Below are 17,095 nucleotides of genomic sequence, written 5' to 3'. Positions count from 1 at the left end.
ACCAACAAGAAAAGAGAAAATATTGACTTAAATAGATTTATTATCTAAGATTGATATGTCGAAGCAAGAGAAACTTACATGCAACTAGAAAATAGACTTACATGTAGTTGATATGACACCGCACTTTGACAAAACCATGAATTAAATAGATTTGTTTTGTGAGATAAATTAGCTGAAGAAGCGAGAGAAACTTACCTTTAACTAGTAGATCTATTTTGTGAGACTGGAAAAGCGATAAAAATTTACCTATCGAGCTTCCACCTTGATTTGCAACATTTTGAATTAAATACATTAGCCTTGTGAGATATAGTTGAAGAATCAAGAGAAATTTAGGTAGATCTGCTCTATGAAACTTAGTTCACGATGTGAGAAAACCTTACCTATCACATGAATTCCCTCATGAGCTGAAGAAAGTCTTCAAATTTTGAACTATACAGATTCACTTTGTGAGAGTTAGTCGATGAAGCGAAAAAATTTTATTTACACTTGACATATCCACTTTTTGAGAAATTGAGTTCTCAAAGCTCTAAGTGACAAAATATTACGTGCCACATGACTGACAATGTGATTCGAAGAGAACATTAAATTTGATTTATTTTACAAAAGTGAGTTGATGAAGCGAGAGAAACGTGTTGCAGCAGTAACGTAAATTCCAACTAATTAAAATATTGTCAAAATAGACGAAGATGTAGCCAAAGTTAGTTAAAGTAATATTTTCCTCTCCGCATGTAAGTTCGAATCATCTTTCGAATAGTCTAGGTTAGCTTCAAATGAAGATGTATAAATAAAGCACGATTATATGTTTTCATTTTCAAATATGACATTATGTGATGTACGAAGAATATCACGTTGGTGATATAAGTAAAAAAAGTTAGCATGAAATGTTACACTTGAGTCAAAACATAACAAAGAAAAGTCAATTAAATAAAATAAAAAAAAAAAGTAAATTATCAATTGAGAAATGCTAATGAGGCTTTCTCAAAGTGGTACTTTCTATGAACTCTCTGTCACTTCACAGTTTAACGTTAATTCCGTTCCAATATTATAAAACATCATATCAAAAGTATGAGATGACAAAAATCCATAAAGAGTATTACTTTTAAAAGAATCTCCTTAGCATTTCTCTTATCCATTATACAAACGACAGCAAAAGTAGTACCAGAAAATGCGCCTCAAGGAGCTTTCCTATCCAATCGTGCATGCAAAAAAAAAACCAACTACGATCATTTTTACTATAATTTAGCGGTATTTCTGTAAATTTGTCGGAAGGCCAGATTGTGTGTTGCCTCAAGTTTGCGTGCTTTAGTATTTAGAGAGTCTCCGCACTGTCAAACTCCGTGGAGTTTCGCGATGGAATGATTAAGCGAATCGCAGCCGTTGACTTGATTTTATATTTATGACGCCATAATAGTAGGTGGTGACGGTATGTGAACCGGATCTGTGGGCACCTACCAAAGTGCTGATGGGGAAAGGGGCAACGCATGCGCTATGGACCGAGGAGTCACGCCGCAACCGAACATGCAGCACGTGTTACGGATGTCGTTTTTAGACTAAGAAAAACGAGTGGGATGGCGTTGACTAATTGTATTGGCTAATGATTGAAACCATGAATGATTAACATGTTAATCAGGAGACTAATCAAAAACAAAAACGACAATTAATATGAATTAGTTGAGGACCTTGAGGTTATCATTGAATATTTTACAGATGGAGGATGTAACAACTCAAATAAGATATGGTTTTCTCCATCTCAAACGCTGTTTATGGGTTATAATAGGATTGTGGTACATGCAAATTACAATTAGTTGAGGAAATGTTCATAACCAACTAAGCTAATAAAATAGACTAACTTGAATTGAGCTGAGCTAGAAAATTCAGTTTAGTCGGGCTAGCCTTGTACGTATTTCTTATGTTGAATGCCAAGAAGGAATGCGTATTGGGAGTTAGGGATGGGTTGGAGAGAAACTTTGGGATGTTATATGTTCGATTACAACTGCAAACAAGATTATAGTCTCGTGATATTTTTTTTCTTCAATTCTTTTTATAAAAGCGGTAACGGAGAGGGAAGAACAAACTTATGACCTTGAGTGTAAAGGTATGTTCTGTAAAATATCTGAGCTACAAGTCTTTGGCCTCTTCCTCACAGTATAAGACTATCTAAGTTTGAATCTCTCTTAATGATTTGAAATCACTCATGCCAAAATCCAAAAATATTTGAGGCCCAATGGGCCTTATATGGACCACCGAAAGTGAGAGAAGTGGAGGAATCCAGGCCCAAGCCCAACCCAAGGCCCGAAGCAAATGACTCCGATACCGTAGGCCTTATCTAAATTTCCGGCGCAATTTACAGAGAAAATCACACACCTTTGCTTCTCAAACAATCCGCAGCCATGGCGGGAATGGCTACCTCCTTCAACGTCTCCTCCGCCTCCTCCATCCTCAGCCGTCCGTCGCAGCTTTCGTCGCTTTCGTTCTCGTCCAAGCCGTTCTTTCTTGCCATGCGGAGTTCTTCCCGAACCCCCCTGCGTCTCGGATTTCCCAGTAAACTCCTTTTACTCTCTTACTCTTCGATTTTACTTGTTGCTGAGTTAAATTCATGTAATATTGGTTCTGGGTCAGTGAAATGATGCTTGAATTGTGAAAATTTCAGGGATAATGGCGTTTTCCAGCAACGATATAAAAGTGGGTTCCAACATTGAAGTTGATGGAGCTCCGTGGCGAGTTATAGGTAATTATATTATCTTCCTCTTCTAATACTCTTTTTTTTTTTTTTTTTGAATTTTTTTGATTTTTTTTTTTTTAGTTTAAAGACTTAAAGTCGAAAATTTTGGACTTTGTTCTTATTGGGTATGTGAACATATTGAGTTTTAAGGCTGTAATTCAATTTTATTATGTTTCTTTTTGTTTGATACTTACCAATTTTAGTACTAATCTCATGGCATTTGTGTTTGTTTTCGGGTAAATTTTACGGTAGACATACTTTAGGGAGCTTGTGTCTTTTATTTGGTTTATGAGGATCACAATGTACATGTTGGTTTCTCATGGTTTTATGATGGGTATGCGAAATAGGAAAAAATCGAAAGCCTTTTGAATACCATGATGGTAAGCTGATATGAAAACCTTTTTCTTTCTCTGCGTCATGCTTTCGAATCATGTCTTTTGCTTCGGGTAGGGGGATATTGGTACGTCGAGAGTTGCTTGTGAAGTTCGGGTTGAATATAGGTGTACTCAATTGCCATTTGCCTCTATAACTGCGGTGTCTGTTTTTGTCTGACTAATATTCCCAATGAGGAGGTTTTTCTTTTCTTCAGGGAAATGACTATTTCCATGATTCATTACGCAGTTGAAGCTTACTGGTTTGCTGTCTGTTGCCTTATGTAGAGTTTCTTCACGTGAAACCTGGGAAAGGGGCGGCATTTGTAAGGACCAAAATGCGCAATTATGTATCGGGAAACACTGTTGAGAAAACATTTCGAGCTGGAAGCACGGTAATGTTTATTGATCAATCATTATTTCTGTGTTCAAATGTATTTGAAGTTTAATATAGTATTTTTTTGCTAACACGTATAACAAAGTCAGCTAAATATGTAGCGTATGACATGGTCTATTTTTGTATTTTTTGCAAGCAGTTTAATCTCAGAACCAAGTTTATATATTCATCTTAACTGATTGTGTGGCATACTTAAGTTTAGTTGTCTTCAAACATATGACATTGTTTAACTTTCAGGTTATATTTGATATCACTTTGTTGTTAAGGAAAGAAAGTTTTCATTTCAAGCATGGAGCGCGTAAAAGTGAATATGGTAGATGTCTATACAATGACATATATACCTTCCCATGTTTGATTGTTTTTGCAGATTAATGAGGCAAATATATACAAGGAAACAAAGCAATTCGTATACAAAGATGGTCCCCAGTTTGTCTTCATGGACCTGGTATTCTTCGTCAGAGTTTCTAATTTACAAAATTAAAGAGCTGTTATTGGCACTCCAAAACAGTCGTCATGCACTCTAACCAAATGATAGAAAAAGGGAAGGAAGAGTGCATGATGACTATTGTGGAGTACTTACAAACTGAGGATTCGGGACAAAATAATGCTCCTCACTTCAGTGTTTAAGACGCGTAGCATCTATTCCTGTTATCAAGGAAGCTAGCTGATTCTATTATCTTTACAAGATATTCATAAATATCTTTATTTTTCTATCTTAAACATTTTTTTTCGTTCACTTGTCTCAGACTACCTATGAAGAAACTCGTGTAAATGAATCGAGTATTGGGGACAAAACAAAGTGGCTGAAAGAGGGCATGGACTGCAATTTGCTTCTTTGGAATGATAAAGTACTTTCCTTATTCTCTTTTAGCTATCCATTGCCTTTCAAGCTATTAAATTTCCAGTTTTTTCTGCGAAGTCATTATGCACTAGATAGATTGTGCCAAGACGGTTATTTTTTTCCGAGATGCAGCTCTTGGGCACTACCTAATGAACTTAGAGCAGTCTCAAGCAGTGTATTTAAAGTCATTGACGTATTGTGATTTACAACTTAGATTCATGCTGAGACGAATCGTGATTATTTGTATCATAATTGTGGTCTTTGAAAAGCAGTCCGCACTTTTTTTGTGTGCTCGCAGCTTATCGATGTTGATATCCCCATCACAGTGCAGCTGAAGGTGGTTGATGTTGATCCCGGACTGAAAGGTGACACAGCTCAAGGTAATGCAATTTGTGTCCTCTTGCACATTCCAAAGGACCAAATTTAGTATGCGACTGGTGTAAATATCCATCAGTCCATGTCTTGTTTAGGGACATGAAGGCTGGTAAAATGCCACCAGACAAAAATGCCATTACAGGGTTAGGCCGAGTAGATTATTTGCCTAATTGATTTCTCGGGTTTTAGAAATACTTAGAACTCGCTATTGCACCTTCTCTCAGACGAAAAGTTTGGAGAGAGGAATATCTCCTCTTTGTGGAATATCCATATTGTGTTTGCGTTTTTCATTACCAGCAATCAAAGAAGGGTCCACTCATTTACGTTTTTGACGGTCCATTTCCGTTTTCTGCTTCATAAATTCACATATCTTCTACCTTAACTTTGCGCAGGAGGTGGAACAAAGCCTGCAACTCTTGAGACCGGTGCTGTTGTCTTTGTCCCGCTGTTCGTAAATGTAGGTGATGAAATACTGGTGGATACCAGAACTGGGCAATACATGACCCGAGCTGAGAAAAATTAGTAAATTTATGCCTCAGAGATTTCATAGCGTTGGCCGGAAATTTTTTGTATTGTATTTTTGTTTACCATGCAGAGACTTCACTGCATTTGATGATAGAGCCTAGAAATGTTATATCTGTACATCAAGTTAGTGGCATGTTTTGTTAACCCTTCAAACTCCCCCTGTCATTGATTGGCTTATTTGAAGAAAGAAATGAGCATGAGCAAAGTTTTCTCATTGTTGAGGTATTTTATTAGGAATTACACATCTCTTCAATGCCGAGCCATAAACGCTACAAGCGCCGAGGAAAGTCCCTCGTCGATTCAACTCATGAATTACAGGATTGTGCGATACTCTACTGGTTGCTCTACCACCTTCATCCATGATGCTCAAAACTAACAATGCGTCGAATACCTTTCCCTCAACACACAGGCCTTGAATCACATTGTTAAAGGTGATGATCCACGGCGAAAACCCTGTTCGAACCATCCCCTGCAAGCTGACCTGAGCTTCATCCATCTTCTTTCCCATACAAGCACTCTGGATCATGAAGCCATAGGTGCTAGCATCGATACCCGAATGCCTGCTCCGCATTCTCTCAAACACTTGGTGTGCATCTTCCAAGAGTTCTTTTTCCTCCCATGATCTCCTACACAACTCTCTAACGAGATTGTTCATCAATCTCTCCTCCACTTCAAAACCATTTTCCACCATCTCCTCATAACCCTAATCCAATTCCGAATTTTCCGCCATTTCAACAATCTATGCAGCAAACTGCCGTAAGTGATACAAACTGGAATGCAGTTCATCTCCTTCATCTTCTTCAACACATTGAGCCCCTCCATTGGCCTCCCTTCCTTGCAGTACCCATGAAACAGAGCATTGAAGCTCACCACATCCAGAATCAATCCGATCTCCATCGCCTCATCCGATCGACCCACTTAGCAAAATCCATCGACAACAGCACTGAGTGTAAATATTAGGTTTTACTTCATCTTTTTTATTCTCGTCAGCATATCTTATGCATCCTCAACTCTCCCCACATAGCATAACCCCTTCAGCAAGCAATTGTAAATCTGAACTGTCGGCTTCAATCCAACCCTACCCATCACCTCCAAAACCTCCATAGCCCTCGCAATTTACCCCTCTTGCACAACGAATTCACCAGGACAGTAAAAGTTGCAGGATCTGGGTACCGTAAAACCATTTTCCACCATGTGGATTGAACCCCCTCTAGCCCCATCCAGATCGTTTTTACCGCAGCAACACCTTATCAGGAAGGAAAACGTCACAGAATCTGGCACCAACCAATGAGCTGGTGAAATTTCATCAAACAAGCTCAATGCAATATCAGGCTCTTCTGCTATGACTAAAGCCATCAGCAGAGAGTTGAATTCAGATACGGTTTGAAAACAACCATCTTTTTCTCAAACACCGAGAATTTCACTCCTTTTTTTTTTTTGAAGGGCAGAGCTTTGATTCCGTCAATGAAATTCTGCACCTGCAATCTGCTGGCTGTATCGTCAAACCCCAGATTTGGGTTTTCGAATTCGGACTGCAAGATGTAATCTTTTGAGGGTTTTCGGTGGGTTGTAGTGGGATTTGTAGCTGAGGATGAAAGTGCTGCAAGGAAAAGCAGCTTACCGCTGTATTGGGTTCTGGAGAATGGAGATGGAGATGGAGGTGGAGGTGGAGAGGGAGAGTGGAAAACTGTGCAGGGGTTGGGTATGAAGAAGGCATCATAGAGAGGTCCATGGATAATTCTCTGGAGTTCTGTCTGAGCTAACGTTGGAACAACGTAAAAAATATCTAATTTGGGGGGAAATTGCTAATTTTGATTAGAATTGGGAAAAAACGATATCAAATACCATGTCGTTTTTGGAGAAAATTGTCCCTATTTGGATTACCATGTCATTCGTATGGAGTTGGTGAAAGTGGGTCTTTCGTGATAATTTCTTCAAACAATGTAGTTGTGTGAGTGGATGCACGAATGACGTGATTCTCTGCGGACACAAGAATTTTACCGTTTATTAATGTAAAACATGATACGAAAGAAACTTACTTATATCGAAAAACTTACCATCTTACATTAGTATTCAAGTTACTTATGAATTGTCATGTGTTTTGGTTTTTTTCTAGAGTTCGTGAATAACTTGAGAATTGAGATATTGCTATAACCACATTCCATTGTGACTAGCGTTTGAATCCCCACCAATCACTAGAAGTTTGCAACATTTCATGTATGAGTAGCATGTAAAAATGTGCATAGAACAGGCACTTACAAAAGGAATTAAAAACATGGAATGAAACCCCAAAAGTTATACAGATGTTGGAAGTTCAGACAATACATAGAGTTACTAATTCTCAAATGTTGCAACTTTCAAAGGCGTACAGATCTACTAAATGTCTTCCAAAGCCTGGGGTCTTTGGCCTCTGGGATTGGGAAGTCCTTCTTTTTGCCACTCATTCTTCTCAGAATGGGTTTGATCATCTTCTTCAGAACCTTGTTAAACCCCGAGCCACGTCTCTTCTTCGTAACCAAATGTGGCGGTGATGGTGGTGGTGGTGGTGGTGGTGGTCGTGATGGTTCTGGTGGACCCTGAGTGAGTAAAAGAGGAAACTCAGACCGAATATACATCGGCTCGGAGAGACTCCGACGCAGCATTGCCTGGTTGAGTTGCAAGTCTACGGAGAGCCTCTCGAATTGGTCGAGCAGAGAGCTCTTGTCGTCCCCAAACTTCCACATTTGCACTTGATTTTTTGCTTCAACTACTTCTTTTATTGCCTTCTTTGCCTCCACCATTTTTGCACATTGATAGGGGCAATGGCAGTGAGAGAGTACTAAATAATATGGTTTACTTTCTTTTTGATGTGTAAAAAATTAAAGTTTTTTTAACTAAAATGGTCTCTAAAATTGTCATAATTCATCATTTTGATATTTGAGATTTAAAATCAATATAAGTTGTCCCTATTATTGTCCACCGTCAATCATTTTGGTCACTATATGAGAAATCTCCGTTAAATTAAAAGTATTTTTGTCAAATCAACCATTCCACTTAAACTAGTGGTTTATTCAGTTTAACAGAAATTTTCCAAAGAATGATCAAAATTATTGACTGTGGACAATCTCATGGACCACTCCTATCAAATTTAAAGCTCAAAGACGAAAGTTAGAAATTGTAATACTATCATTGATCATTTTTAATAAAAAGCCAAAAAATAAGGACTCGGATTCATTTGAAGTCTGCAAGGAAGCAAGGAATATCACCAACATGGAATCTGAAAAGGCTCAGATTTTATGCAGTTGGTTGCAGTTGTCCAAATATAATTGCTCCAAACAAAAGAGAGGTAAATGTAGAGAACATTAATATGGGAACGGGATCCTCTCTGGATCCCGTTCCATCAAATTCAGCTAGTTTGGGATTTGAATTGTTGAAATTTGATCTAACGGTTACAAACAGAGAACATTTTTAAAAGTTATAATAATTGTAACCGTTAGATCAAAATCCAATGTCTCAGATCCCGAATTAAGTGGATTTGGTGGAAAGAGATCCGGAAAGGATCCCCTTCCATTAATATGTACCACATTAATCTAGGGAACTTGTACGGTAAGTATTGCACTAGACAAAAGTTCTAAAGTGCACCAGTGCATTAAACTGCTGAATTTTTTATAAAAAGAGGATAACAAAATAAAAAGTGTGAGATGAAGGAATGAAAAGATATAAAAAGAGGAAGAGAGAAAATCCTAACCCCGATAGTCATAATCTAGCCGTTCAAACACTAATTTGTCCTATACACTTGTCTATTGCAGAAAAATCATGTACCATGAACAATTACAATTTAAGATGTTGTGTTTTTATTCCATACATATCAAAGCAAAACTCTTTTCACTGTCGAAGGCTTATGCAGCACAAAAGTAATCAAGATTCACTTGCAATTGCTTTTTCTGGTTTATGGTTTTTTTCTTTGTGTCTTTTCTGTTTTTTTATTGGTCTTTCTAGTCAATATAGGTACTTATATACACTTCTTTTCTTCTTTGAACACTCGTACTTATTTATGTCTTTTAATATTTTATTTATTTATTTAGTTCGACGGGTAAAATAAACAAGAATGCATAGAAAATTTGTGTGCAACATTCACTTCTTATTTTAATATGGTCCGACGATGAAGCAGATGTTCGTACTTTAATAAAGAGCAAATGTCGATTTATTTATTTAGTTCGAAGGGTAAAATAAACAAGGATGCATAGAAAAGTACTGTGCAACAATCACTTCTTATTTCAATATGGTCCAACGATGAAGAGCAAATGTCGATAGTTTTCGGTAATGTGCTTATGATCACCAACAAAATGTACAAACATGCTATTCTTGCATTTCAAAAAAATTGTTGTGCGTTCTTTCTTTGTTAAAAAACAAACATCCTACACGAAAAATTATGTATTTCAATAATTCAATTATGGAGCAGACATCCCTTAGTTATAACCAACGATGTATTTATAACAGATAAGTTATAATTTAGTATCAAGCTCACTATTTATATTTGTTAAATCCAAAACCTATGCCCAAGTTTTTCAAACAATTTTGCAAATTTAGCATGGACCTCCTTTGGGATGCCAAGTTTTTCCACAGTCCAACCAATGCCCTAAGCCCTAGGCCCGTACGATTCCATACAAAAAGCCCCATAATCATTCATAACATAGTTTTCGTTTTTTTTTTTATTGTTACAACATCTCTTTTCTTTTCAAAACGATAAATTTTATTAATTAATTCGAATAACGATGTTAACATTCTCGATAAGAATATTGAATAAAAGTTTAAAAAACAGTAATCTTCATCTATGACATCACACGCGCGGTTAATAGAAGCCGCCGAGCGAGCTGCCCTATTACAAGCTCGGGGCGCAAAGGCAAACTCAATGGAAACTATTCGGAGTTCTAACTCTCAAATATAAAGGTTTGTTTAAACTTTGAGCATGGATATTAGAGCACATAAAGCATCTCGGACAGCTTCAACTTCCATGCCGAGGCTCGGCTTCCATCAATCACGTCCTCCTTCCATTTGAAACCATCCAGCACTGTTCCTCGCTGCCCACCCCGTACCTCCTATCATCGTCACCCCACACCTCCTATCATCGTCACCGCACTTCCACTAGCAAGATTGAAGCACTTTAATTCCCGAAAACCTAGACCCACACCCCTCTTCTTTTTCTTTTTTCTTTTTTTCATTTTTTCCACGAGACCCAACTCAAACTGCCACCTCCCTCCCTTCATTTCAAACCAAAATTTAGCCATTAAGCTCTCCAACTCATTGCGATAGGAGTTCTAACAAAAAATTTGTAGTACTGTTCACTTTAACGAAATATTACATTTTTACTCTAAAAAGTTAATCCTGGTACTATTCTCCTTACCCTTTATTTTGTTCTTATCGTTCAAACTCAAAATTTTCAAACATTTTTCATTAGTTTTCCTTATATTAATAGGTAATTTAAAGCAAGACATGACATAGTTCGGAAGAGCCATTGCCATGACTTTTAGTAATACTTCTTTGCCCCCATCCAATAAAAATTGTTCTTCCCATCCATGAATTCGGTGAAGAAGAGTGTGATGTACATTCTCGCCGAAATATTTTATGAAGCCCACAAGACCACTATTTGGCCAAAAGGACATCACGCTGGCTATATATGGTACCCCTCTTGGCCCATTTTTTGAGACCTTGCTCCGCAGTTGAAATAATTGATTCAAATTCAACTGCTAGTTTGAAAATATCCAACATTAATATAACTAAATTAACCAATAAATTTAAAGTATAAACTTAAAATTAATAAATTATTGAGATGACTATATTTAGTCTCTTCAATTGGAGATGGTATTTGAGTATACATGACACTCAAGATTATAATTCTGAACATAATTACATTTAGGTCTTGGCCTAAGACAAACAAAAAGTGCAAAAGTGGATCTCCCTGGCTCAACCCTCGCTTTTGATGCAACCGTAGAGTGCATTTTTGCTCACCACCATTTAGTATGATGTATGCTTACTATCCTATTTATTACCGTTAAATGAGTTTAAATTTTGAGATTTGTACTTATTCACTACACGAATCTCGAAATTCAAAATCATATAACGGTGATAAATAAGATGGTGAACAATGAACATACATCACACTAAATATTGATAAACAAAAAAGCTCCCTACAACCACATGGTTCCCCGTTTATTACAACGTTGTATGTTAGCAACGCATTCCTGGCAGTTTGCCACGTGTCAGAAAGTGTCCAATTTGCAGGAATCCCAAAGCTCTCATGACTGTCCGCAAAGGAATCAGAATTATATGTTACCACATCCACATCGTATCACAGGTGCAACACTTGGCAGTTTGCCACGTGTCAGAAAGTGTCCAATTGGAGCTCTCTCTACGTCTGCGAAGAAGCTGACTTCTCCGCCAACCCTAGCGTTAAGTCTCTGCAAATCACAGTTTCCCCAATCTAAAACCCTAAATTTCAATCCAAATCTCTAAACCCCAAATTGAAATCCTAACACAAATTCATAAATCCTGCAACTTTATCCCCAAAATGCGATTGTCCGGATCGGGGTTCGGATTAATTTCTACGGTTTTGGCGCGGAGGACGTGAATCCGATCAGAAAACGAGCTCCAAATTCCGAATTCAATGTATAGAATCGGTTTTCTGGCGGTGTTATTCATCGTTTTTGTCGTCGCCGATGCTTCTTCTTCGCTCTCCAAGCACAGAATTTTGATTGGTGAGCCTCAAAACGACAATACGACAGTACCAGTAACTCTCTTTCCCTCTCCAGATTCTGAATTTCTTGTTTTTTAGTTCAAACTTCGAAAATTTACTTGTTTTCGAAAACTTTAGGGCAAGGGCAAGGAGGGTTCTCCGGTGCCTAGTCCGCTGCTGCCTCCTACGGTGTCAAGTTCTGGTGAAAATGGGTCGGATACTAAGCCGGTTGATGACCCGAGTAAGGAGAAAGTGGAGTCTTCGCAACCCGCGAAGACTCCGAAACCGAAAGTGGATGAGGGCCCCAAGGTAGGTTTGAATAATAATACTAAAAGGGGTGAAGGGAAGGATGTGGAAACAGAAATGAAGGATCCAGAGCCTGCCAAGATATCGAATGATGATCCGAAGCCGGATACCGACAAGGTGAAAGATAATCCAAAGGAGGACACTGACAAGGTGTTGAAAGATAATCCTAAGGAGAAGGGGAAGGAGAAGGATAATCCAAAGGAGAAGGAGAAGGATAATCCGAAGGAGAAGGAGAAGGAGAAGGATAATCCAAAGGAGAAGGAGAAGGATAATCCGAAGGAGAAGGAGAAGGATAATCCGAAGGAGAAGGAGAAGGATAATCCAAAGGAGAAGGAGAAGGAGAAGGATAATCCGAAGGAGAAGGAGAAGGAGAAGGAGAAGGATAATCCAAAGGAGAAGGAGAAGGAGAAGGATAATCCGAAGGAGAAGGAGAAGGATAATCCAAAGGAGAAGGAGAAGGAGAAGCAGGAGAGCTGCGCTGGGGTAACCAAAATCAAAACATGTGTGGTCAAGGATGTGGCGGTTGCTTGCATTAAGAGCTTCAGTAGTGGTAATGCACATAACTGTTGATACTATTTCACTGACATTCTACACTATTTGATTTACAAGAAAATGTGCAATATAGTTTAAGGGATATCTATAATGGTTTTACAATTTAGGATGTTAAGATGGAATTCAAAGATGAAAACATTTTGGTGACATTGTTTTGCTTGCTTGAGTATACTACATTGGAATACTTCTCGAGTACATTTGTGCTGTTGTTAGAACTTAGAACTAGTTATTGGTTGGTTTGTAGTGTCTACTGAGTCAAAATCAATGCTTCTTATTTATGCAGCTGCCAATGGTCGAAAGTCATTTCTCGTGAGCACTATATGTAACACATTTTTTTGTGTGGAAAGGCATTGCCATTCAGTACATGTTCTATAACCCAATTATATAGAAACTTGGCTTGCTCTATGACAATAGGCTTGGTAGTAAGGCTCTTCTTAATTAAGAAGTTTATAAACATGATATCTGAACCATCAATCTGTAAATTGTTAACACATTTCAGTTTTGATTTATCGATCAATGCCGCTGGGCTCTAGGTCACTATGTCTGTAAGATTAGTTTGAAATTATCTGGGGATTCTGTTGGATATTAAAAAGCTTAAAGGCGCCCCCCTGTGTCAGTTGCATATCAGACTTGGTTTGATGTAGTAGTCACATCTACCACAATCTTGCAGACTGTTTCTGTGACATTTCTAAATATTTAATGCTTTTTCCAAAATTCTGGCTTACATTGTTGCTTTTCTTTGGTTTTTGCTTGGTCGGCCATGATTTGGGCAGTTTATTGAAATCTTTTGGACTTTAAAGGAAAAAATTATGGCTAACGGAGTTTGATGAATATAAAGAGCAGAATTAGACCCGATTTCAGTGTCTAAGATGTATCATAAGCTATGTACATCTTACAAAGCTATTCTCTGATGGAGAGGTATTCTTTGAAGTCTTCATGATAAAGTGAGATGTTAAATTTCATTTATGCCATGTGAAATTGCATCTACTCTTCATCACTCCATTTTGTATGTTATTTATTAAAGCTGTGGATCAGAGGGTGGAGATCAATCAATACCATCTGAACTCATAATTATTAGTGAGATGAAAAACAATAAATTTATTTTATCTTCCCATGTTGCAGGGTCCAAAGAAGTGGCCATTCTGGTTCAAAACGTAGGAAACAGCACTTTGAAGGCAACCCTTTCTGCCATTGGTACCAGCAAGCACCTAGAGATTCACAAACACCAAAACGGAAAGGTAAAGATCGTTGGATTCTGCCACAGTGTTCTTAGGATAATCATCAAAGCTTGAATATTGGATGACAAATGCTGTTGTATCCAACAGTGAAAGGTCAATGCACATAAGAGAATTCCTCGTTTTAATTCTGCTACTTTGTTATTGTTTTGCCTGGTTGAGTGTTTTCTGTGGTGATTATATAGCTTTTCTTTCTCTTTTCTTAAAAAAAAAAGTAAAAATCTGAAATTACCAGTCTTGCACCTTTTCTTCTTTGCGTGGGGTTTCCGAACACAAGAATGGCAATCTTTTTGTAATTCTGTGGGATCAGCATATATTTTTGGATTGGCCTGAATGTGTAAAAAGGGGAAAGAAATATGATCAGTGAGAGCCCATATGGTAATGTGTTTTTCTTATCGACAAAAGAAATTTAAAGAGGAAAGGAGCGTGGACCGGAGAGACGAAAACAAAAACATAGGCTGATAATTGAAAAATAAAAACATTAAAACATAAAAAGTTAAATTTTTTTTAGATGGAAAGTTGGGAATACAGTATAAATTATGGCTGTATGTCGAAGGGAGGTGGAAAAGTTTGGGAGATGGACATACATTCTGCACTATCAGTGTTCTCCTTAGAAACTTAATGTTGAAAGAACCCTGTTTGTGTTTAGATGACCAGCTGAATTGATAATACCATGCAAAAGACTTTCCAGGATGCATGACCTTACTACAATGTCTTACCTGCTTTTGACGGGTTCATGATCTGGTGTCATGCATGAACCATGGAAATTATACTTGTGTTTTTCTGTCACTGTTACGTTGGGAGCTTACATTCGCTTTTTTTTTTTTTTTTTTTTTTTTTCTGAAAACAAAGTTGTGCCGTTTGGTAATTTGTTTTTGCAGGTCAATATATCAATTGACACGGGTAAAAGCACCAATATAACATTAAATGCTGGAACCGGAGAATGTAAGCTTCACATAGATCCTCCCCCTCGGGCGTTTCCTTCTCTCAAGACCATCGCGACCCCAATAAATGGTGCCTACTTCTTGATTGTTGCAGTGCTAACTTTTGGAGGAATGTGGGCTTGCTGCTTGATCAGGAAGAGGAAAGAGCGTACTGGAGGTGGAGTTCCATATCAGGAACTTGAAATGGGATTGCCAGAATCTGTTCCAGCAACTGCCGTGGAAACGGCTGAAGGTTGGGATGAAGGTTGGGATGATGATTGGGACGGAGAAAATGCGGTGAAAACACCTGGGGCGCATCTGGGAAGCATCTCTGTGAATGGCCTCACATCGAGGGCTGCAAACAAAGATGGGTGGAATGATTAGTTAGTTTAGAACAGCCAAAAGGGTGTCCTGAGTAGAGTTTGCCCAAAAGAAGGTAAGACCGATGAGCACAGAACAAAATAGGATCGAGATACAGAATGTAAAACCTTTATTGATAAACTGCGTCGTTGAAACAAGCGGTTTCGTGTAATAGTGAGTTCCCAGAAATTAGGTCTGTATAAATGGTCTGTATAAATGATTCATTTTCACTGTAACTGCAACCTTGAAATGTTTACGGGACTCGTTCTATAAGCAAATACAACTATACCAGTTCAAGAAATAAGTTTGGGTAGAAAAACATGCAGAGGTTGATTGTTTGGATAATTTCTTTCGCGTCGACATAATCTAGTAGTTGGATTTCTTCGTACTTTTAATATAGCGAGTTATCTAATTTAGACACTAAACGTGGCCGATATTCTTCCCGGGCTTCCCCAACTACAGCTCGGGCAATTTCTTGCAAGCTAAGCCTCTAAACCTACAAAGCTCCAGGAACCTATTGCTAGAAGCAAAAATATAAACACTAACAGAGAAGCAAAAGCAAGTTGTATGGAAAGCGCTTTGTGGTCGAACTCCACGCTCTCCAGAGCTACGCGAAGTTGCAAATTCAGATCATCCGCTGAAATAAACAAAAGAGGCCGAAAAAATAGTTTTCAATCGAGAAGTCACCATTTCTCAGGTGGATATGGAGAATTATAGCCGCATAAACGACTAAAAAGTGAAACCTTTGTCTTTGCATTTGGTTTCCATGTCCAAGTAGATAGCTGGGACCCAACTGGAGAAACAAAAGGCATATTGGTTTTGCGGCGGTCACTCAATCGCAATAATTGAAAATATACCAAAGAAGAGAATACAGATTTTAGATATGGTACCATGTACTTTCCCTTTATTGTTAGCAGGTCCCCATGAAGTTGATATCACTTCACTCACGTCCCTATCTGATCTCTAAACTTACCAGTACCCGGAGTATCCGATACTTCGGAACATACAAGGATTGTCTGTCCTCCCACTTCCGATGCCCTCCTGTGCCCTCCTATTTTGTGTAGTCACGGTTAAGCTACGTCAAAATTTTATATTGTTTTTTTATAGAGATAATAAGACAAAAATTAATAGTAATATAAAATATTAACGTGGCTTAACCGTGATCACACAAACAGGAGGGCACAGAAGGATACCGGAAGTGGGAGGGCAGACAATCCTTGTCCCTCCGGAACACCTAAGAATTTTTTATTTTTCTACTTGTAGGTTACATACTTTCCTTTCACTGTAGCTTGTCATCCATGCACAGGTGCACTACCACAATGCATTTTCGAATGTAGTTAAATTTCTCTCATAAATGAAAGTGATTTTTACACATTATTTTTAACCTCATACGTATAAAAGAAGGTGTGCATAAAGTGAAAAGTGATATCTAGAAAGCACTCGCTATTTGAACGGAAAAGTTTGAAAGTAGAACAATTATACTTAAGTCACTCAAGCTCTCGATACTTGAGGGGGATTTGAGATTGAGTAGTGCTCAAGGGGTCTCAAGATGGCTCGAGAGCTGTTGGTGATGGCATCGAGTGACTATATTTCTATATCTTTAAAAAAGAAGATCATGAGTCGTAAAGTGTTGATTTTTCAAAATTTCCCTAAAAAAACCTAACAGGGATTAAACTACTTGGAGTTGGGACATGAACAAAATACACTACCTTTTGGTATGATGATTTTGCATAGTGACTTAGTATTGTGCCCTGTTTGCCCCGACAGGTGTGTCGA

The 17,095-nt window shown here is 38.0% G+C and overlaps 2 protein-coding genes and 1 pseudogene across 3 annotated transcripts; 2 read left to right on the top strand and 1 right to left on the bottom strand.

The window, feature by feature from the left end:
- Positions 1-2,326: 2,326 nt before the first annotated feature.
- Positions 2,327-5,445, top strand: LOC137745859 (elongation factor P (EF-P) family protein). The gene is made up of 7 exons (XM_068485890.2): positions 2,327-2,541; positions 2,651-2,728; positions 3,382-3,488; positions 3,858-3,935; positions 4,237-4,338; positions 4,630-4,711; positions 5,099-5,445. Exons 1-7 carry the CDS (start codon positions 2,391-2,393, stop codon positions 5,227-5,229), a joined length of 729 nt encoding a protein of 242 aa, XP_068341991.2. The 5' UTR covers positions 2,327-2,390; the 3' UTR covers positions 5,230-5,445.
- Positions 5,367-6,996, bottom strand: LOC137744234 (pentatricopeptide repeat-containing protein At2g18520, mitochondrial-like; annotated as a pseudogene).
- A 4,574-nt stretch (positions 6,997-11,570) lies between these two features.
- Positions 11,571-15,620, top strand: LOC137745669 (uncharacterized). 2 transcript variants are annotated; one of them, XM_088681964.1, is made up of 5 exons: positions 11,733-11,997; positions 12,082-12,630; positions 12,715-12,799; positions 13,924-14,039; positions 14,918-15,555. In XM_088681964.1, exons 1-5 carry the CDS (start codon positions 11,875-11,877, stop codon positions 15,341-15,343), a joined length of 1,299 nt encoding a protein of 432 aa, XP_088538090.1. In that variant the 5' UTR covers positions 11,733-11,874; the 3' UTR covers positions 15,344-15,555. The 2 variants fall into 2 exon arrangements, with proteins under 2 accessions (XP_068341766.2, XP_088538090.1); XM_068485665.2 differs by having other exon boundaries at positions 11,571-11,997; positions 12,082-12,799; positions 14,918-15,620.
- Positions 15,621-17,095: the final 1,475 nt, after the last annotated feature.

Source organism: Pyrus communis, chromosome 12 (genome assembly GCF_041283825.1).
Source record: "Pyrus communis isolate YQ-2024b chromosome 12, ASM4128382v1, whole genome shotgun sequence".
Lineage (NCBI taxonomy): Eukaryota > Viridiplantae > Streptophyta > Magnoliopsida > Rosales > Rosaceae > Pyrus > Pyrus communis.
The sequence above is the reverse complement of the archived record's forward strand: the minus strand, read 5'-3'. Positions and strand labels throughout refer to the sequence as shown.

Excerpts from the sequence above, each read along its gene's own strand:
- LOC137745669 (XM_068485665.2), top strand. The coding sequence starts at position 11,875 with ATGTATAGAATCGGTTTTCTGGCGGTGTTATTCATCGTTTTTGTCGTC. Across the intron at positions 11,998-12,081 it reads ACGACAATACGACAGTACCA|GGCAAGGGCAAGGAGGGTTC; the intron begins GTAACTCTCTTT and ends CGAAAACTTTAG. Across the intron at positions 12,800-13,923 it reads CATTAAGAGCTTCAGTAGTG|GGTCCAAAGAAGTGGCCATT; the intron begins GTAATGCACATA and ends CCCATGTTGCAG.
- LOC137745859 (XM_068485890.2), top strand. The coding sequence starts at position 2,391 with ATGGCGGGAATGGCTACCTCCTTCAACGTCTCCTCCGCCTCCTCCATC. Across the intron at positions 3,489-3,857 it reads CATTTCGAGCTGGAAGCACG|ATTAATGAGGCAAATATATA; the intron begins GTAATGTTTATT and ends TTGTTTTTGCAG. Across the intron at positions 4,712-5,098 it reads GAAAGGTGACACAGCTCAAG|GAGGTGGAACAAAGCCTGCA; the intron begins GTAATGCAATTT and ends AACTTTGCGCAG.